Raw genomic sequence first — 21309 nt, forward strand, 5'->3', positions numbered from 1 at the left:
GAGCATGTCCAAAAAGAATAAAAAGGAAAATGGTTAAAAAATACAAAAAGTAAAAAGAAATATCCAAAAAAACGTATCGACTAATTAATAGTTAGCTAAATTAATTAAAAATTAGTCCGTCAAGAAGCTGAAACAGTTTGTGAACAGGTATTTTTTCCAGTATATTAAGTAGTTTCTTTATTTACACAGGAAACAATCAAACATCAACAACATCTTGAAGTCGTCGTGGCGTAACGGATAAGACGTCCGGTGCATTCGTGTTGAGCGATGCACCGGTGTTCGAATCTCAGGCGGGTACCAATTTTTCTAATGAAATACGTACTCAACAAATGTTCACGATTGATTTCCACGGTGAAGGAATAACATCGTGTAATAAAAATGAAACCCGTAAATTTATAATTTGCGTAATTATTGGTGGTAGGAACCCTTGAGTCCGCGCGGGTGGGTACCACCACCCTGCCTATTTCTGCCGTGAAGCAGTAATGCGTTTCGATTTGAAGGGTGAGGCAGCCGTTGTAACTATACGTGAGACCTTAGAACTTATATCTCAAAGTGGGTGGCGCATTTACGTTGTGGATGTCTACGGGCTCCAGTAACCACTTAACACCAAGTGGGCTGAGAGCTCGTCGTCGTCATCTAAGCAAAAAAAAAACAATCAAAATATGTATCTGTATTATCTATAAATATTACATTCTATGGTTTGAAATATGTCAAATCATCAAATATTTTCTGCTTTGAGTTTATGACCTGATTGCGAAATACAGCTTGCAACAAAGTCTGTTAGCAAACTCAAAACTGCTAAAAGTACTATTTTTTTCGAGAACATGATCTAATTTTGATATGTTTCTTAGTAAAATATCTATTTATTGAAATACTTAATAAATCAAAATTTCAAAACCGCTCCATATGCAAAAACATTGCTAAGCTTGTACGGAAAATTGAAATGCGATAATTAGATTGAATGGTAGCAAATTTTTCTTTACTCAATTAATTAATTTAATTATTTATCAATAACAGAACATTGACAATAAAAAAAATAAAAATCGTGTAATAAAAATCAAACCCGCAAAATAATAATTTGCGTAATTACTGGTGGTAGGACCTTTTGTGAGTCCGCGGGGGTAGGTACCACCACCCGGCCTATTTCTGACGTAAAGCAGTAATGCGTTTCGGTTTGAAGGGTGGGGCAGCCGTTGTAACTATACTTGAGACCTTAGAACTTATATCTTAAGATGGGTGGCGCATTTACGTTATAGATGTCTATGGGCTCCAGTAACCGCTTTATACCAGGTGGGCTGTGAGCTCATCCACCCATCCAAGCAATAAATAAAAAAAAAGCTAGAGCTTGTTGGTTTCCATTGACATATTTTATATATCGTTTGTGGAATGCTCAGCTACTCCCGTCATGCCCCTTTTATCTTCACGGCTGCGGCCACAACTAGAATTTATCCATGCTACCTAGAAAACATCGTTCACCGATTCCAGAAATATTTTTTCCACTTATCATCCGGTTTTGTGGTACCCTGGGCATTGGCGACGTTCATGAACCGAACTCATAAGTAGGCGGGCTGTATGCGCGTTTGTCTACAAAAGGAATAAAAATGTATCGAATGAGTTTGTGTATTACGAAAGCAACATGTAAGTTTGATTTTGTTCATGCTTTGTTGTGATTAATTTACCCAAACGAACAAAAAGAAGAAATTTATTTCTGTTTAAAAATTCATAGATAGACTCAGATCTTCCTTTGGTTGAGTGCGGAGGATAGGAAGAAATGGAGGAACATATTCGTAACAAAAGTGCCCCGTAAAGGTCACGACCCTCAGCACTGAGGAACGCGACGCACGGAGGGATTATATTAACGGTAGGCAGCGACTTGGTTCTGCCCCTGGCATTGCTGAAGTCTATGGGTGACGGTAACCACTCACCATCAAGTAGGCCGTGCGCTCGTCTGCCTACTAAGACAATAAAAAATAACATAAAAATAAATGTATATTTATTAAATTTTTATAAAAAATGATGTTACTTTTTTGTACAATTATTATACCTAGTCTTGCCATAAAAACTGTTACAAAGGAAACCAAAAAAATTCTATGGCAAATAATATTTATTACTTTTACAGTGTGTTAGTTTAATACATAAATATAAAACAATTTAAAGTATAAAAAGCTTATTCGAAGTGGTCTCCATTGTTTGCAATACAGTCCTTTAAACGTTGAGGCCAGTTATCAATAGAAGCACGCACTCTTTCCATGGGAAAATTTATTCACTGCCAATCGTACGGATTGTTTTAGGGGCTCCAAATTGTCATGGCGCTTAGAGCAAGCCGTACTCTCTAAAACTGACCATAAATCATAATCCAGCGGATTAAGATCGGTTCTAGACGACGGTCAGTCTTCAGCTCTGATGAAGTCCGAAACGTTCGTTTCCAACCAAGACTGCGTAGACCGAGCTTTATGACATGGCGCCGAGTCTTGCTGGAAGGACCATTCTTGATTATTGAACATGGTGTTGTTAAGGGGCTTCACTGCTTTCTCAAGAATGGTATCTTGATACACTTGTGCCGATGTTTTGATACCTTTTTTACAAAAGTATGGCCCAGTCACTCCTTCATAGCTAATACCCCACCAAACCATCACTGAAGTCGGATAGTGCCCACGTTGCACTCTGTCGACTAATTGGGAAGCTTCCTTAGAGCTTTGAGCATAAATACGGTCATTTTGTTTGTTAAAATGTTGCTCAATTGTAAAAATTTTCTCATCCGTAAACAAAATTTTTCTTTGCGTACCGCTTCAGTAGTTGTTTCGATTTTACCACCCTATTCTCTTTTAAATTATCAGTTAAGAAATGACCAGTACGTCTCTTATAGGCTGCAAGTCTTAAGTCATCTTTTAAAACACGCGACATGGTTCTAGGTGCTATCTTCATCTCCCGAGATAAAATCTTTTGCTGTCGGACAGGATTTCTTCGAATTCTTTCCCTTACTGCTTTGACCACTTTTTTCGTACGAACTCTACGTGGACGGCCAGATCTTTTTCTGTCACAAACAGAGGAGGTCTCATTGCACCTATTAATAGCCCGGTACACAAACATTTTACTAATACCAAGCGTATCATCATCATCATCATCATCATCAGCCTGCGGCAGTCCACTGCTGGACATAGGCCTCCCCCGAATGACTGCTACCGTAGCCAGGGATAGTAAAGCTGCCGGGAACTGGGGGCCATTTTTTATTTGTAGCTGCCATAAGGGGGGGGTTATGCCGTAATCGCCACGCTTGGCAGGCGGGTTGGCGATCGCAGTGCTCGGTGCCTTGCACCGGTAATGCTGCTGCCCGTTACCGGCCAGGAGATTTCCGCACCGAGCGGTTTTTGTTGATGGTTATTCCGCCATCTATCGGTCGCCAGAGCACTGTTCGTTAATCAGCAGGATGCACCACGTGCAGGTAGGGTTGGCATTTGAGACAGTGTGGTGTTAATTTGCCCCATTACATACCAAGCGTATGGAGAGTTTTAAAAATTGCATTTGCCTCCATACCTACTTTGTGTAATGCAATCACAGCGATTCGGTTCTCTTTATCACCCCACTCCATTTTAATATCGCAAAATATTGTACAATGTATTGGCGCCAAAATGAGAAAACTCAATGAGCAATCATATAAAAATAACAGATTCCAAATTCAAATGTAATATTTTGTTTATTTTTAATTGTAACAGTATTTAAGGCCAGACTAAGTATATATTTAATTTATAATACGTATATTATGATCCACTCGACACCAGATGAACCGTGAACACGTTCATCCATGTTAAGGATAAAAAGTCTAGATATAATTAAAAAATAGATTCAAGCTAAAGTTCCGAAAAAAACCTGAAAATGCTTAATATTATATGTACCTTAATTTTAATAAAAACAGTTATTATTATAGGGAAAGATTAATGTGCCACATAGAATTTTCTTGTAAGAATATGTTCTATGATGTAATAAAATAAACACAGCTTACATTCTCTATTCCAAAACCTAAATGAAGAAAAATGTTTTTCAGTTGAAAAAAAAGATAGCTGTAAAAATAAGATATCAATTTGCATAACAAAGCTTTGTAATAGATACGCCTTTATTTTTGTTTCGTTTGAAAGGACCTTTCAGCTGACTTTTAATTGTGCTTTTCCTCATTTAAATTGGTAAAGCAGTTGTTATTTTTAGTTAAAATTAAGAGTCATATTCTATTATTGTACAACAGCCTTGGCACTCGAGTCTTTTATTAACAAACAGTTTCAGTGAAGGTTCGTTCTGAAATCACTTTTCGTTTGGTTTTAAGAACAGAATAAAACTCTCATTTTTTTTCTTTTCGAAAGAAATGGTATGATTAATTATTCATAAAGGATTTCCAACGATTCCGACCGAAATTATGAATACATGTATACCAAATGTATTATGAAATCCACATTTCGGGAGGCTGCTTTTATCCTGTGATAACATTAGATGGCGTCTTTTTTTTTCTAATGAGTACGCTGTCAAACAAATTGGTGGCTCACATGCAGCCATTACGCTGTAACAATGTCAATTTTACTCAGGTTATCAATTATGTGAAACAGTGAACGCGTTTACGTAGGTATGAGCTGGAATGATTCAATATGTAGGGCGATTTACAGTCTCGAATGATCTGTGGTCTGAAATATACAACACCAAGTGCATACGTGCATACGTTACACTGCGCTTATGTTTTCTTCCCCCTTTCCTTCGCACGTAACTAAAGAGCAGCATTATTAGCCTGTCTCTTACGATCTTTCTACCAATTTTAAGAGATAGTCTACGATCTCATCATCATTTTTATTTCATAATTTTTTTACAACACAATTTATTAGTTGAGCTAAGGTATAATTTAGTTTTAAGAATTCTCAACATTCGTGAATCTAAACTCATCAACTCATTGTCAGTCGATTTCTATTTCTATCAAATTGGTTATACTGTACTAATCTTAATAAGAACATAAGTTTTCGATTCTCTTCTTTTCGACACTCCATGATTCATACATCTTGTCTTTGGGACGATACTTATACATCTGACATCTGATATATATTCGTAACCTACACTGTAACCTGTTATAGTCTAGTAAATTGCCCGTTAAAAGTGGTAGTCCATAAATTACAATGATATCGGTTTTTCTTTTCAAAGAAATCGTTCGATAAATATATCTAGGGTGGACGCCGTCACGGTATTGGATAAATGTGTGCCCGTGTCATACTATTAACACGATTTGGTCGATGGTCTTATAGGAAAATTGATCGCTTTCCATGACTTCAACAGCATAAAACGTTTGACGGTCACAATAAAGTTCCATTCGTATTCCTGAACGTGGCTTAAAAATATACCAAGTGAATATTTCTTGCAAGTGATAGTCTAAATTACTATAAGTGGGTTCGTGTTAATTTTTAAATTCAGTTTTTTTTTATTGCTCTTGTAGGCAGACGACCATACGGCCCACCTGATGGTGAGTGGTTACCGTCGCCCATGGACTTCAGCAATGCCAGGGGCAGAGCCAAGCCGCTGCCTACCGCTTAATACTCTCCACAAGCCTCGTTTGAAGAAGAACATGTCATAGCGCTCGGGAAACACCATGGAGGGGAGAGCTCATTCCATAGCCGGATGGTACGTGGCAAAAAAGACCTCTGGAAACGCACTGTGGATGACCGCAGTGGCTCCAGGTAGTATGGATGAACTCTACTCCGGTGGCGGGCGGTGCGATGGTAAAAACGAGATGCCGGTATCATCTCGAACAATTCCTCAGAGCACTCCCCATGGAACATACTGTACAAAATACAGAGGAAACCGAAGTCCCTCCCTCTCTGAAGTTTAATTGCTTCATTTTTTAGTTTCAATTTAAGAAGTTAAATGACTGCCTATCCGTCTCCGTATAGTAATCGAATTTTATGACAAGATACTATTAATTTTTTTTTGACACCTAGCTACATGCGTAATCATTCTCTTATGTTCACCCCCTTAGATATTCTCTATTAATAGATTCTTTGCACAATGTTGAATTCTCTTGGCCACTAAATAAAATTATACTCCTATGTTCACTGTTTATGCAGTTAGGTTACCCCTCACCATCGGTTATGTATATTCGGCCAGTAGTTTTTTAAGAGTATAATTACCGCAAAAAATTTTTTTTTGTACACATCGAAGGAGCTAATCTAAATTTTCGTTCAATTGCTAATTTCAGTACTAGCTTGAAATCTATCACTATTTTTTAAATATTTTTAAATTGATGTGAAACACGATATAATTTAAATTATTATTTCCAGTATTTAGTACACTGAACATCACTTTCAAGCAATGGCAATAACAAAGAACATTTAAATTGTGTTACTATACAATGCGTCCTCGAAGGAAGACTTTCGTTTATTTGCCCTTGTGCATGTTATTATTAGTCACAAGTTGCCATGGAAACCAGAACGAGGATACGGAGACTTACTTGAGTAAATTTATAGCCGATATTTGGCTAGAAGGAGGTGACATGGTTCGAATAATTTGGAGAGATTGTTCTAAGAAGGTAAAAATATTGGTTTTATAACATTATTAATGCACGCGGTGTCCATTTTTTTCCGATTGTCAATTATATAAGACGTGGGTCTTCTTGACGGTTACGATTTTCTCATTATCAGCATGAGCGGGCGAGCTTTTTTGGTATTAAGTACAGCCTATATGTACATCACAATGTAAATTTTACAGAGTATTGTTGGTCCAACCGTGCTAAGATCAAAAGAGTGTCTCATTTATTTCTGTACAAAGCTTTTTAATAATGCAAAAATTTAACTTCAAAGATTCGACAAATGTTTTCACTTAAATACTTCAATATAATTAGTAGGTGTAGCGAATTAAATACTACTTAGGTATTCGCTAGGTACAATAACGTTTCATTTTGTAATGTTCTAGAATCAGTATCTGACGTATTTGTCGATAGCTGGGGAATACTTTATTCCAAAATAATTTTATTTTTAGCATAATATTATAATAATAGTACTTAATAATTTCAATAATGTTTTTGTGTTAACGAGTCAGGCGTTTTGGTGAAAACTGTAAGCCTGACTTTGTATTGAATGGAATAAATAAATAAAAATAAATAAATCTTAACAAAAGCAGATCATCTCAATGTGCTTCAGAAATTATTTCGTTTGTGCAAAATAATTTAGTCTCCAAAGACTGTCATGTAATATTCAGTCTATTGAAGTCCGTTCAAGGCTCTCCATCAAAGTATCCATTTTACTCATGTTGATTTCTCGAATAATCCCCTCAATAGACTTTCGGAATCTCGTAATCGGCTTAGCCGACGACGTCCGGGAAATGTTTACATTATAGGCAATTAGGCAACTATTCGTTGTCGTTATCTACTGGAAAAGTATTTCATTACACGCAGTAAGTGCTTTATAATGAAATGAATTTTTTCGATAGATTAGGCTTTGTGACTTATGTCTTCAATATTAAACTAAAAGCTTAGTAAGGAATCTTTTTTTGAATAACGCGTTAGTTGTATAAATAGTTGAAATCGGTAGCCTCAGTATGGTAGGTTTAGGCATTTTTTCAAAATGCTGGTTCCAAGGCTGATGGGGACGGCGGGTGCGCTGACCCGTCTTCTCCCCAACACCGGTGGATACAGCGCCGGTATCCGGCGACTGTACCTAGGGATGGTGCGCAGTATGGCTCTGTACGGCGCTCCCGTGTAGTCGCCCGCACTTACCGCGCGAAACGCAGCTCTGCTGCTCAGAGCTCAGCGGGCGCTCGCGGTGAGGGTCATCAGGGGGTACCGCACCATCTCTCAGGATGTGGCCTGTACCCTCGCCGGATCCTTACCGTGGGACCTAGTGGCCGAAATCTTGGCCGCGACATACCGACGGAGAACACAGTCCTCGACTCGGGAACGGACACCCGGCCCGTCGGTTTTCGATCGGTGGAGGCGTGCTGCGCGTAGTCTGGCGTATGCCAAATGGAGAGAGCACTTGCTGGAGGAGCTCGGCCGAACTTCGGCCACTCAGCGCACGCTCGAGGCACTGGTGCCGGTGCTGGAGGCATGGTCGGACCGGCGACACGGTGAGCTCTCCTTTCGCCACACCCAGGTCCTTTCGGGACATGGATGCTTCGGGAGGTATCTGTGTAGAGTCTGCGGAAGGGAGCCACATCCGGGCTGCCACCAGTGCGGGCACCCGAACGATGACGCTCAGCACGCGCTAGAAGCGTGCCCACGGTGGGAGCACCCGCGGCTAAACCTCGTCGCGGTGTTGGGGCAGGACTTCTCTTTGCGGGCTGTCGTCGCCCGTATGGTAGAGGACCGGAGTTCGTGGGAGGCCATGGCTGGGTTCTGTGACCTGGTCATGGCGCTTCGTGAGGCTGAGGAACGCGAAAGGGAATGGGATCCCTCTTCAGCTCCTCAGCGTAGAAGGTGGGGTGGACGGCGCGTGCGAGAAGCCACCGTTCAGCCCTCGTAGGGACTATCGAGTGCCGGGTGCGGGGGCGCCTGGCACTCGACTGTTGGTCCGGTGGTGAAGCGGTGCAAGGTGGCTCCTGTGCGTCCGTCTGATGTAGTGGTAAGTGACATGGTCACTACACTAGGGGGTCGCGGGTTCGAATCCCGCCAAGGGAAGATATTTGTATGATAAATATGAATGTCTTTTCCAGGGTTATGGATGTATATTAAATATATGTATGTGTATAATAAAAATCTTACATTTATTTCCGATATCTGGTACCTGTAACACAAGTTCTTTACGAACTTATCACGGGACCAGTTAACGTGGCGTGATTGTTAGTAAAATATTTATATTATATTTATATTTATATTATATATTTATCCTGTGCGCCGCTCACGGTGTGTCTCCCGAGACGAGGTTCTACGGGATTTTCCCGGGGATGAAATCCCGTCTTAACATTAGTACGGATACTGCCTAAGGCGAGACTTTCGGCGCGCATCGCGGTACCGTAAGTTTCGTGTAGTCGGTGTGGTGGAGCTCGATGGGGTTTAGTCGGTAGTCGTTCTGCGGGGCAAGTGCTTCGCGCGCCCTTTTCAAGGCGTAGTCTCCTGTGAGAAATTGGGGGAGGTTAAGGACCTCGGCCCTTCTCTTCTCCCCTTCTTCCTCTCAGGAGGCGCCGGAGTCCGACATAGCCCGGTCCGTTACCCCCCTCGACCGGGTATCAAGGTTTAAGCATTTTTTTAGAAAGAGAAAGATTATTATTTATTGTACACAAAAAAAAACAATGCGAAACATTAAATATAAAAAAAAGTCATTTGACGGTCTTATCGCTAAGAGCGATTTCTTCCAGACAACCATCAGGGGACAAGTATAATTTGGAAATTAATTACGCGCGGTGTACCTATCAATTGAAATATATTTTATGTATATTATATGTAGGATTGGTAAGAACAAAAACAGTGCGGAAAGGAGGGTTAAGATGTGAGTGAGAGGAAACGGAAAGAAAGCGAAAAGAGAATGACAGACAGAATGAGACAGAGAAAAGGAAGATGGCGAACACGGTTAAAAAATGAGCAAGGCGTAATAAAAGTGATAATTAATTTTTAATTATTATTATAACAGAAGAGTTTGGAACAGTGTAACTTTTATTTTATGTGCTGCGATCCCATATTCAACATAATAATATATAACACACATACATATATAGAAATATTAACAACACACTAACAATTACATACAAATATTGACAATGTAAAAATAGTTGGCTTTAGAGGGATATCTCTCTATTTCTTTCATTTATTTTGTAGTAATTTTACAGCATTAGAAAGTTTCAAGTGCTCTCGAACGTTGTCATTATTGAAGTAAATGATGCGCGTTGTCAGGCGTGACATGAACACCCCCCCTAAAGTCGTGATTGTTGAGTACCAAAAGTGAGTTGTCAAAATTTATTAAAAGAAAAGTGATTTAATTTTACCAAACATACAACCTAATTTATCAAATTGGATTCCACGAACAGAGTTGTAACTTGAAAGTTAGCGATCTTTAGGTTAGAACGCTGCCAGCCTTTGTTGGTAGCAACAGTTGTCAAACTTTCTAAATTGGGGACGACTTCGTTCATGTCATATTATAATTTTTAATTACCCATGAAAAAAATATTTTGCGCAGACGGAATCATATTGAAATTCGATAAATTCGTAACATGCAAAATGAATGTGGACTGAAGCAGACAGCCGTGTATTGATAAATCTTAAAAAGCGTAAATTTATTACTTATATTTTGTTATTAATAGAGCTTGTTTCTTTTAATTGATATATATATATATATATAATAAATTAATTAAATTCGTTTAAAACGCCAATTCCACGATATGGTCAAATTATTGTCATGAAATTTTATTTTATAATTCATTTTTGTTTAGGTCTCACTTGAAAATAAAACATTTATATAAATGTATTTTTTTAACTTTTCTAATGGGATAACATGTGGACAGTAAAATTTGCCGCAAATTTCTTAGTCAAAAATCATTTGTAACAAAAAATAACAAAGACCAAAAAATAACTCGTAGTGGCCCAAAGTATAAGATGCCCGATGTACTAATATTGAACGATGCGACTATATCGGTTTTCAAATATTGTAGGCAGATAGCGGCTTATCTTAACAAATAAGTACTTAGCTGTTGGTCAACAATAACTTCCACGATCAAGCAATAGTATCGTTTAACTAATAGAATTCAAACTCGCAAAAATTGTAATCCGTGTAATTATTGTGCAGTTGAGGTCCATCCTAGAATTTCAAGCTGGGTAGTGGCATTCACGTAGTGATGTCAATGAGCTTCACTAACCACTTAAAACTAGATGTCCTGCAAATTTCTTCACTCGCTCACGCTATAATATTTATATGTAAAATATATATTTCATTAGTTTAAATGTTTTTAAAGCAAAGTGTAAAGCAATTGGTAATTGTATTTGCTTGTATATTTTTTAAATCTTTAGTTAATGGAAGTGAAAGACGTTATTGACCACAAGGAGTATTTCCCCAAATTCATGAGGTGCATGAAAAGGAAGACACTCCGCGCTATAGATCGTTCACTAAGCCCCGACGTTGTGCCTATAGCGGAAGGTGTTAGCTTGGTTCGGTTCGAGCTTGTCGATCGTTCGGGAAATATTTTACCGGAAAACGACACTAATAGGTAAGAATTCCTACAAAGTCTTAGAACTTTACGTATATGCTATGAAATATAATTGAAAAACCATAAAATAGAGCCCTTTTGAAACGAAATGCTTTTGTACTGTCTGTTATTATTGAAATTGGCATTGAAAACTAAATAATATCCGATCCGAAAACACATAAAGTCAGCGTCGGAACGTTACTTCGATAAGGCTATGCGTCATCATAATCGTCTTATCGTTGCCGCCGCTGACTACTCCCCGAGTCCTGATTACGCAGGAGCCAGTCACCGTCGACGCCCTAGACACGTCCTTAAATATTCATCAGATGCAATAACACTTGCATTAGACGCCTTCAGCTCTAACACTAGGAGCCGGCTCAGGAACCCCGGTAACTATACTCGTCGAACTCAGCAAGGGGTTCGTCGTGCAACCTAACCCATGAATCAGCTCGCTAAGTTTCTCGCCGGATCTTCTCAGCGGGTCGCGATTCCGATCCGGTAGTAGATTCATCCGAGGAGCAGTTGTTAGGTCTCCTTTGGATGCGCTCGGGCAGCTGTTGGCAAATCCCACCCCTCCTGGCTGAGCTTTTGCTCGACCAACTTTTATATTGTTTATTTTGTTTGGATAAATTCGAAATAAAACGGGCAGAGAGAGGTGCGTCAGACCCGACCCATGCCCCCGAAATGGGTCCCAACGATTCGACGTATGAATCTTTCTTCATTGACGCAATTTAAGCCATTTATTATTCAGCCATTTAAAATAATTACTTGGTTTAATTAAAACTACTTTTATAGTTTAATCTCATTAAGCTAAAACCGTAACGGTTTTAGTTATTATGTATATATTTTGGTGAGATTAAGTAAAAGTAGTTTTCATTATTTATATTACTTGCGAAAACCAAAGAAAATATGAATTCTTTGACTTCCTCAGATTTTATTTTATTTTAAGCTGATGTCTAGAAATAGAATCAGAATAAAGAACCCTCTTGTTAGGTCACTAACCGCGAAATAATTCGTCAACGTCACAGTAAAGTGGATGTCGCATAAAAAATTGCGCAATGTGCGCGCTCCAGTTTCGACGATGTGGAAATATTGTTGTTGTAAATAAAGTAATGTTAATTGTTATTTTTCACACATTTTATACGTTTATTTCATAACAACTAATTTAATATTTCAATAAACATTGATGATTTATTTGATAACATTTCCAACTTAGAATTTCTACAGAAAGTATTCCTTGAATTGTTACGACAGTAAAAGACCGTTTTCTAAGAAAAATGTTTAAAAGAAATTCGACAATGACATGAATTCTTAAATAAATTAAGAATTCTTCAATAGTAAAGTAAATTAAATGCCTTTTGACTGTTTATTAACTCGATGAAAATAAAGTGTCCGACGTGGCGTGAAAAAGGAATGTTAAGCATTCGTATTTTCTTGAGAAAAATTTTTGTTGCCTACCCATTTCGCGATGTGTTCTTCATTCGTTATTGACTACTATTATAAATTTTTGCAGTTCATGGACAGAAAAGGAGCTGGAAGAAAATGATTGGCGCACCTTAGCCTTAAAGAGAATGGTAAAAATTTTGCGAACTCATGTCATCAAATTCGATTTTGAAGAGGGAAAATCTGTTGAAAAATGTATGAAGCCAATTTAATTTTATCTAAACTTGTAATCATGCGAGTAATCATAATACTATTTGCCATCTATTTACCCATATTACATATCGGGCTATCTGAAATACTCAATCAAATAAGGACAATGTTATTAGGACAATTTGCGAATATAACGTTAGATAACGTCTAGGTAGAATAGATACATATAAATCAGAGTATGTTGGCAGTAGAGCGTAACCATAATTGAAACTTCGATCTCCTGTCGTCTCTAGGCGGGCGCTATTTGCGTTGTGATTGTATAAAAATAAAAGGCGAGTCTCGAGCTTTCCTTATTTTTTCTTAGATGGGTGGACGAGCTCACAGCCCAAGTGGTGTTAAGTGGTTACTGGAGCCCATAGACATCTACAACGTAGATGCGCCACCCACCTCGAGATATAAGTTCTAAGGTCTCAGTATAGTTACAACGGCTTCACGGCAGAAATAGGTGGGGTGGTGGTACCTACCCATGCGGACTCACAAGAGGTCCTACCACCAGTAAGCTGCCTAACTGAAGCTATGCTATGTCGAAGAAGAAATACCTTTCAATCTTTTTAAGTGTTATATTTGTTACTTTAAATTAATTTATAATATACTGAATTTTAAGTTAATTATTTATACTTTATAGTTGAATTTCGCGGGCGTAGACGTCACCACATGATGACCATGATGATGTTCGGCGTGGTCTCCATTGGTATGGTGGTTGTGCCAATGGGATTCCAATTTCTCGCTGTCCTCGGAGGGAAAGCGCTCCTTCTTGCTAAAATGGCACTCATTCTTGCTTCCATACAAGGACTTAAAAAGGTATGCTATTAATGATCGCATTAGCTAATTAGAGCAGAATAATATAATCCTTAACCAAAGTAAATATACATAAAACTCTAAACTAAAATCTAAATGTATTTATAAATAATTGTTTCCATCGTCTTTTGGCATTTGTTATTATTTGATATTAACCAACTAATTACGTATTGAAAATTAACATTCTCTTTTAGGTAGACATAAGTAACGAAGGGTACCATGACAGGGGAAAGGTATGATGGCCTTTCATAACTAAGCTCCGTCTCTGACTTCTGTCCTATCATGCTAAACTTTATAATAATCTTTAACGAATTAATAAATATTTTTTTAACACGCATTTTAACTTTTACGCACAACTACTAATGTTCAAGAAGATAACCGTTTAATAGATATTCTGTTCCAGGTCGCTGCTAGTCCGCTGAATTACGGTTTCTACCACACGTATCCACCCTACGAACACTTCGAGAAAAGAAGCCGTGATGATTGGCCCTCACCAGCTGTTATGCCCACCACATCGTCACCTTCAATCATTGCGCAGAGTCCCTGGTCGAATCCCGAAAATGGAAACATTAAAGCCGACAGAGTACACATAGCGAAAATTCCTCAAGAAGCCAAGAGCTCAACAAAAGAGGTGAATTGGAAGCCTGAAATACCTAAAGCCGTTAAAAAAGATTCAGAGCCAAGATTGTATCCGGTTTATAACGGACTTGCACATAGCCCCACAGCCGTCTACTCCGCCATAGATGCACCGGCTCCTCTAATAGATTTAACTACGAGACCGGGAGAAGTTCAAGCCGATCTCGCGTTAGATCTGCCGTTCAATAACTTTCGCTTTCAAAGTCCCACTCCTGTGGTTTCAGCTTGATGTGTTCGTGCGGTTGTTCAAGGCTCTGTACAACGTTGTTACTGGAATTTATTCTTATTTAGCACAAGTTTTATATCCGAACAGGCACGTTTATTATTCTGTTTATTAGATAAATGAAATTAAAGTGTCATTTACACATTTTTTTAAATAAATTAAAATGAATATAAAAAATCTTTCAATTGTCGACAAGCAATATTGTAAGAAGTTCTGAGATTTTTGTGCGTCATAGACACGATTAATAATTTTTTTCCTACCCATGTTGATTTTTTTTTTTTTTTTTTTTTTATTGCTTAGATGAGTGGACGAGCTCACAGCCCACCTGATGTTAAGTGGTTACTGGAGCCCATAGACATCTACAACGTATATGCGCCACCCACCTTGAGATATCAGTTCTAAGGTCTCAGTATAGTTACAACGGCTACCCCACCCTTCAAGCCGAAACGCATTACTGCTTCACGGCAGAAATAGGCAGGGTGGTGGTACCTACCCTTGCGGACTCACAAGAGGTCCTACCACCAGTAATTACGCAAATTATAATTTTGCGGATTTCATTTTTATTACACGATGTTATTCCTTCACCGTGGAAATCAATCGTGAACATTTGTTGAGTACGTATTTCATTAGAAAAATTGGTACCCGCCTGCGGGATTCGAACACCGATGCATCGCTCAACACGAATGCACCGGACGTCTTATCCGTTAGGCCACGACGACTTCAGATAGAGACTTGATAGCCTTGAGAGGCTATTTTAGCTTCACCCTAACATGTAGGTGAGCTCACGGGGCTTAAGCCGGAATGATGCTAACACTGGCCCTAGCAAGAGCCGTGCTTCGCAGAATCTACCACCGGATCGGAAACGCGACCCACTGAGAAGATCCGGCGAGAAACTCAGTGGGCTGTGTCTATGGGTTAATTCGCTCGTCGAGCCCTTCGTCGCAGGCGACGGGTTCGACGAGGACGGTGACCGGTGCTTGTGGTACCTAAAAGCACCGTTAATGGATCGAGAGGATCCGTAATGACGTGGATTAAGATTATCTCTATGATATATTCACTGTTTTGTTTTTTAATATAAATTATGGGCGGCTAATCCGATTATATTTAATACTTTCAAACAAATATTTCTATCTACTCACATGATTATGATGACATAATAATATGATCTTTCTTTTTCGAAACTAATTTTATATTTTTTATACGTTTAAAGATACATATTGATATATATGAAGCATCCAGATAAAGATGAAACGGACCTGTTCATTGCATGAAAATTTGTTCGATATGAGAACGAACCCGCGACCTTCAGCACAATTAGAATATTAGCCTAACCGCCGAGTCAGCCAAAAGATGATTTGAAAATTTGATTCTAACCGGTCTATTTAGTGACTTGTACCCATTTATAGAACTAGAAACGTTTTCCTTAAAGTATCATACGACTCAATTTCATAATAGTCCTTTTCAAAGAATATAATTAATTTTATGGGGAATCTCTTAAGCCATTTCATAATTTTCCGTGTTCTTTTTTGATGAATACTGAAAATGTAAGCACACAATCAAATAAAAACTTAGGTGTAAACAAAAAAATTTGGTGTGATTTTTATAAAATACTATAATAATGTAATGTTTATCCATTTAGTCTATTTACGATTGTATCCAGTAGCGTTTTATTGATATTAATCTAATGGAAATGTATTCTCGTTCGAAGTGGTGGTCATAAAATATGAAAACGTTTTCACTCAAATAAATGTATTTTTTTATTGCCTTAGAAAGCTAAGGACGAGCATCCTGATGACGAGCGGATGGTGAGTCTTCCTGATGATGAGTGGTCACTAAGGCTTATGGAAATCAGCAATCCCGAGCTTATAGCTTAGTCGTTGACTAATTTATTTTAATATTAGTACAACAATATGGGTAGTAGGGACTCAGCTAGATTGATATATGTATTATACTAACATTAATTATATTTGATAAACATTAAGGATTTAAGTTAGAAAGTATTATAAATTGATGACTCAGCACGATCATCACATATAACTTAGGTCGTGACAATTCTAGTTTAGACAAAACGGTAATTTCAAGTTCAAGATGTCCCTTGTCTCGAACCAAACATTATAGTCTTAACGAAGGTTAGAATTGCAGATATTATTCGTCTTATCTTTTAATTGAAATGGGCATTACACAGAATCAATCATTAATAATTTGATTTGAACGCCTTAGACAGTTTGATGTACTGCGGCTTAATCACAGTCTGGTAATATAGTGAGAGAGGAGCAAGATATACAAATCGCAGGCTTATTACGTTCTAGGAATATAAAATACGAGTAAACAAAATGTGATATTTTTAGCTTATTGGCATTTGAAAACTAAATTTGGATATAAATGTTAATAATAATAAAATGTAAATCATAGAACCAAAAACGGATGAAGTAAAATAAAAACTAAACGAATCAACAGAAAGGGACTCTCCACGTTGCAGTGGATATATGAAGATGTAAGCCAAGGAAAGTTGGCATCATGCAGGTGGCCGAAGGAAAAATATATCCAAAATTCCTATACACCATGATAAGAGGATATAGCGTGCCAATTCGATATAATGTGGGATAAGGAAATAAATAAGATTTTTTTTCCTAATCTTGGTGGGTGGACGAGCTCTCGGCCCACCTGGTGTTAAGTGGCTACCGGAGTCCATAGACACTTACGACGTAAATGCCGCCACTCACCTCGAGACATGAGTTCTTAGATCTCAGTTTTTACAGTACAACGGCTGCCCTGAAACGCATTACTGCTTCACGGCAGAAATAAGCAGGGTGGCGGTACTAACCTGTCCGAATTCACAACACGTTTTATCATTTAAAGCTAGTTAGTAAAATGGGAGCTTCCACAACTACATATTATAGAAATGCACGCGTTTTTTGTTTTCATACTTTCGATCTACATTTGTGTTTGAGAAGAGTTTTCTAAAAGTTATATTTAATTTAAAATAACGTGTACTTATGAATCGAAATTTTTCAATTGCTCTAATACAGTGTCCCTTCAAGACAACGCACAACCATACAATGTACAGCATAAAAATCTCGTTAAAACATCTACACATATTTGGAGTTTAGATGACACAGAATATTATAAATGATTTTTTCCTCTGCCAACGTTTTGAGCTTTATCTTAACATAGACACTTTAATAAATCACTGTCAATCAATTTAACACAAAGAATTTTTTCATGTTCTTGCAATAAATAATAAAAAACTCTTAAATTCCTTAGCCAGTGCCAGCATCATTTATTACGTTTTTCTTTTATTAATTTCAACTTTAGGTATGGTTTTTGACTAAATCTTATGGTGTGGCGTGGAAATAGCTACACCGTGTGTGAATGATTTGGTAAATGGAATGGATGGAACTTATAAGATGTGGTCCACAGGCGGTAGGGATGTTTTGGCGACTTTTATTTATGTATTTTTTATTGCTTAGATGGGTGGACGAGCTCACAGCCCACCTGGTGTTAAGTGGTTACTGGAGCCCATAGACATCCACAACGTAAATGCGCCACCCACCTTGAGATATGTCTTAATGAGATATAAGTTTTAAGGTCCCAGGTATAGTTACAACGGCTGCCCCACCCTTCAAACCGAAACGCATTGCTGCTTCACGGTAGAAATAGGCAGGGTGGTGGTACCCACACGCGCGGATACAAAAGAGGTCCTACCACCAGTAATTACGGAAATTATAATTTTGCGGGTTTGATTTTTATTACACGATTTGGAAAAATACAGCCTGAATTATGGAATAAAATACCTCGTATACTAACTACAATAACCATACAGGTAGCTCCCCTGATGTTCTCGAAGTCCTCGTCCTCTCTAGGGGAAGATTTCTCATAATAGTTTGTTTGCGGCGAAGTGCGAAGTGAGCACTTCTCAATATTAATGAAAGCTGTGGTAGGATGTGATAGCGGTGCAAAAAGCGGGTATCTTTAACGGGTAATTTAGATTAACTTTGCGTGTTGCGCGGAAAGAAGCAGGAATGTGCGTGAGTTCCAATTTCAAAACAACATTCTTTGGTAAACCATTTTTAAAATTTTTACACTTTCAACCCTTCATTGGATCCCAAAGAGGCGGTTTTACAAGCATGTAAAGTAAAAATTCAAATTATGTTGAAAATAAAAAGGCACTGGAAGCACAAACTGGAGATTATTACTTTGTTAAAGACTTTGTTTGAAAAATAATGCGCTTTTACCATTTTACAAACTTTTGGTGCAACTGTGTCTTTCGAAGTTGTGCAGTTTGTTCTGGGTAATGGCTTCCATTTCTCGTTAGATGGGTTCTCGTGTTCAGTGCCTATAGTATGGAGTTGAAAGTAAACCTGGAATTTCTTGAAGACATCTAATTCTTGATGTCTTTTATGACATGCCTGGATATTAAACAAACAAGGAAAATGGGTTCAATAACTTTAGAATATTTAAGAGAAAGCATGTGTACATACAAACGTTTCCATTCTACTTAGCCTTAGAGAATAAAAAATTATCTCATAAGAGCTATTTATTTATTTTCATTAATTAATAAATGTAATAATTATAAAACTTCTAAAATAACGGATCATTCAGCCATTTTCAGATTTACAGTTAACACAATTAATGAGTACAACAAAAAATATTAAAATGTATCATAATACATATAATAATATATATAATATAATATATTATATAGCCAAGATAAGAAGTATCGATTTGGATTTTTAACGTACCGAATATTTTCAATCCGCGCTGCAGTCAGACTTTTCATGCTCTATTCGACGAGTTTTCATAGAGGAGATAAAGGAAGAATTTTCAAAAAACACCAAACTTGTCTCAACCTATACATGAAAATTAAAACTACTTTTACGATTTCATTTCGAGTTTACTATTGTCATTGTACTATCAGTTTTAATCATAAATCAGTATAAGACCGATGAAACTACTAAAGATGAAATATTTGGAAACAAGACGAACATTTTCCTAATTAATATTAAATACCGGTGACTTTTATTATATTATTCAATAATTGGTCCGTATGGACCCAGACATTAATCAGAGCCCAACAAAATACAAAGTTAACATTTTAATGTAATTATTATCTTTTCATCCCGACATCCCCAACAGAGAAAAGATAATGAGTGTCGGGGAGCGTTCAAGGATCTATGAGTTGGTGGGTATCCGTAGTAATGCAATAATGCCGGACCTCAAATGTCCTACACATTAATAAAAAATAAAAAATGTACAGAATACGTAGGTTATAGTACGTGTATACGAACTACTTTTACGATAGAAGATTTACAAAGTGTAATAATATCATCTCTGCTTATTGCTGTCACGAAGTAATGAATAATAAGTACAGTGATGAGGAGACAGTAAGCCGTGACTTTTGTGGGCTCTGGTAACAGTTTGAACCACGTGGACTATAGCGTCTATCCGTCTATAGCAGTACGAACACAACGGCGATATTTTTGTCTCCAGTGAATCACTTGAACGATTTCTTCGTCTCCGTATTGTTTTCCTAACGTGATCCAGAGAAATAGTAAAATGTCTTCAGAATTAGGATTGATATTACTTAAAAATAATATTTTAAGACGAAATACTTCGAAAAGATTACATTTATTCGCAGTAATCAGAGAAATATACTTAAATCTTACTGGAATACTTCATATTAAAGGACTAAGAAGTTTTGTAGCTTAATTAGGATGTGCGTTCATGTTTAAAAAGATGAATATGAAGTTGTAGATGCTTTAATTTAACATAAATTTACGATAGAGCATACATGTAAGATGTAGGAGGTTCAGTAATTAAGGATGTTAATAACTTATTTAGCATAAGTTAGATGCTGAGACCGAGAACTTTATAGGTATGAAAAAAATATGGAAACGTTTATATAAGGAATGTTGTACGGGTAGTAAATATAGCATATTGGTGGTGGGATGTTTAAACTACCATTAGTTGGCACCAACATTCTGCCTATTTCTACCACGAAATAGTTTTTCATTCTTAGAAGAGTGGGACTGTCGTTAAGCAATATAATTGTGCTTTCGGTCTTATATCTATGGACCCATGTTGTGATGTGAATATAACAGATTCTTATCGAGTCGTTAATTGAGTTTAAATTTTTTACAAGGTTTATACTGTACTCAAAAAGTAATGAATTTGATGTTCTGTGTATATGTATTTTAAACTTATACTTTGGCTTAACTCCTCACCCACCACCCTCAATCTTAAGTTTCTTTAGTCGTACATTTTCTTTGTTGCTTTTAGTCATTGGTTCCCAAATTTGTTCACCTCATAAATAGATTTTCTAAAATTTTCGTGACTTAGTGATATCCTAAAAACATAATGACACAATAGTTTTTGCGATTCCTATCTAAAAACGTTATTCATTCGGAAATTATATTACATACTGCTGTTTGTTTTTAATAAACAATCGGTTAAGCATATTATGACGATTGGAATAAATTTAATGTTTCTAAGTTTAATGGAAAAACATTGGAATAATAATAATTTCTTAGATCCCATACTTTGAGAGCCGCAGATTTAATTAGCAGGCATAGATCTCTGTGAAGATATAGATTGTGTTATCGAAAGCCGACAGAGTCGCTGTAATAATAAAGCTAATCATGAAAGTTTTTTTAAATTCAGACGCAAACTGTCGCAAACTGGGAGATTTCAATGAGTCTTAGTTTATAGAACTTTTAAGTATAGAAACAATTAATTAAGTAGGTGCAAACACTAGATTCATTAATGTTCTTAGTTAGCTTGTTAGTACTTAGTTCGGTTTGTCTTCAAAGCCTTTCATCTACTGGCTAGGTACCATTGGGTTGGACAAACCCTAACTTGTAGATACGAAC

At 37.3% G+C, this 21309-nt stretch overlaps 1 protein-coding gene across 2 annotated transcripts; it reads left to right on the top strand.

Annotated features, from left to right (window-relative positions):
- Nucleotides 1-10: 10 nt before the first annotated feature.
- Nucleotides 11-14617, top strand: LOC110385501 (uncharacterized). 2 transcript variants are annotated; one of them, XM_062670085.1, is made up of 7 exons: nucleotides 11-147; nucleotides 6303-6550; nucleotides 10955-11151; nucleotides 12644-12768; nucleotides 13409-13584; nucleotides 13776-13814; nucleotides 13985-14617. In XM_062670085.1, the coding sequence occupies exons 2-7, from the start codon at nucleotides 6374-6376 to the stop codon at nucleotides 14444-14446; spliced, it is 1176 nt and encodes a 391-aa protein (XP_062526069.1). In that variant the 5' UTR covers nucleotides 11-147; nucleotides 6303-6373; the 3' UTR covers nucleotides 14447-14617. The 2 variants fall into 2 exon arrangements, with proteins under 2 accessions (XP_062526069.1, XP_037868643.1); XM_038012715.2 differs by lacking the exon at nucleotides 13776-13814 and having other exon boundaries at nucleotides 12-147.
- Nucleotides 14618-21309: the final 6692 nt, after the last annotated feature.

The sequence above is a fragment of the Bombyx mori genome, chromosome 9, assembly GCF_030269925.1.
Source record: "Bombyx mori chromosome 9, ASM3026992v2".
NCBI classification, from domain to species: Eukaryota; Metazoa; Arthropoda; class Insecta; order Lepidoptera; family Bombycidae; genus Bombyx; species Bombyx mori.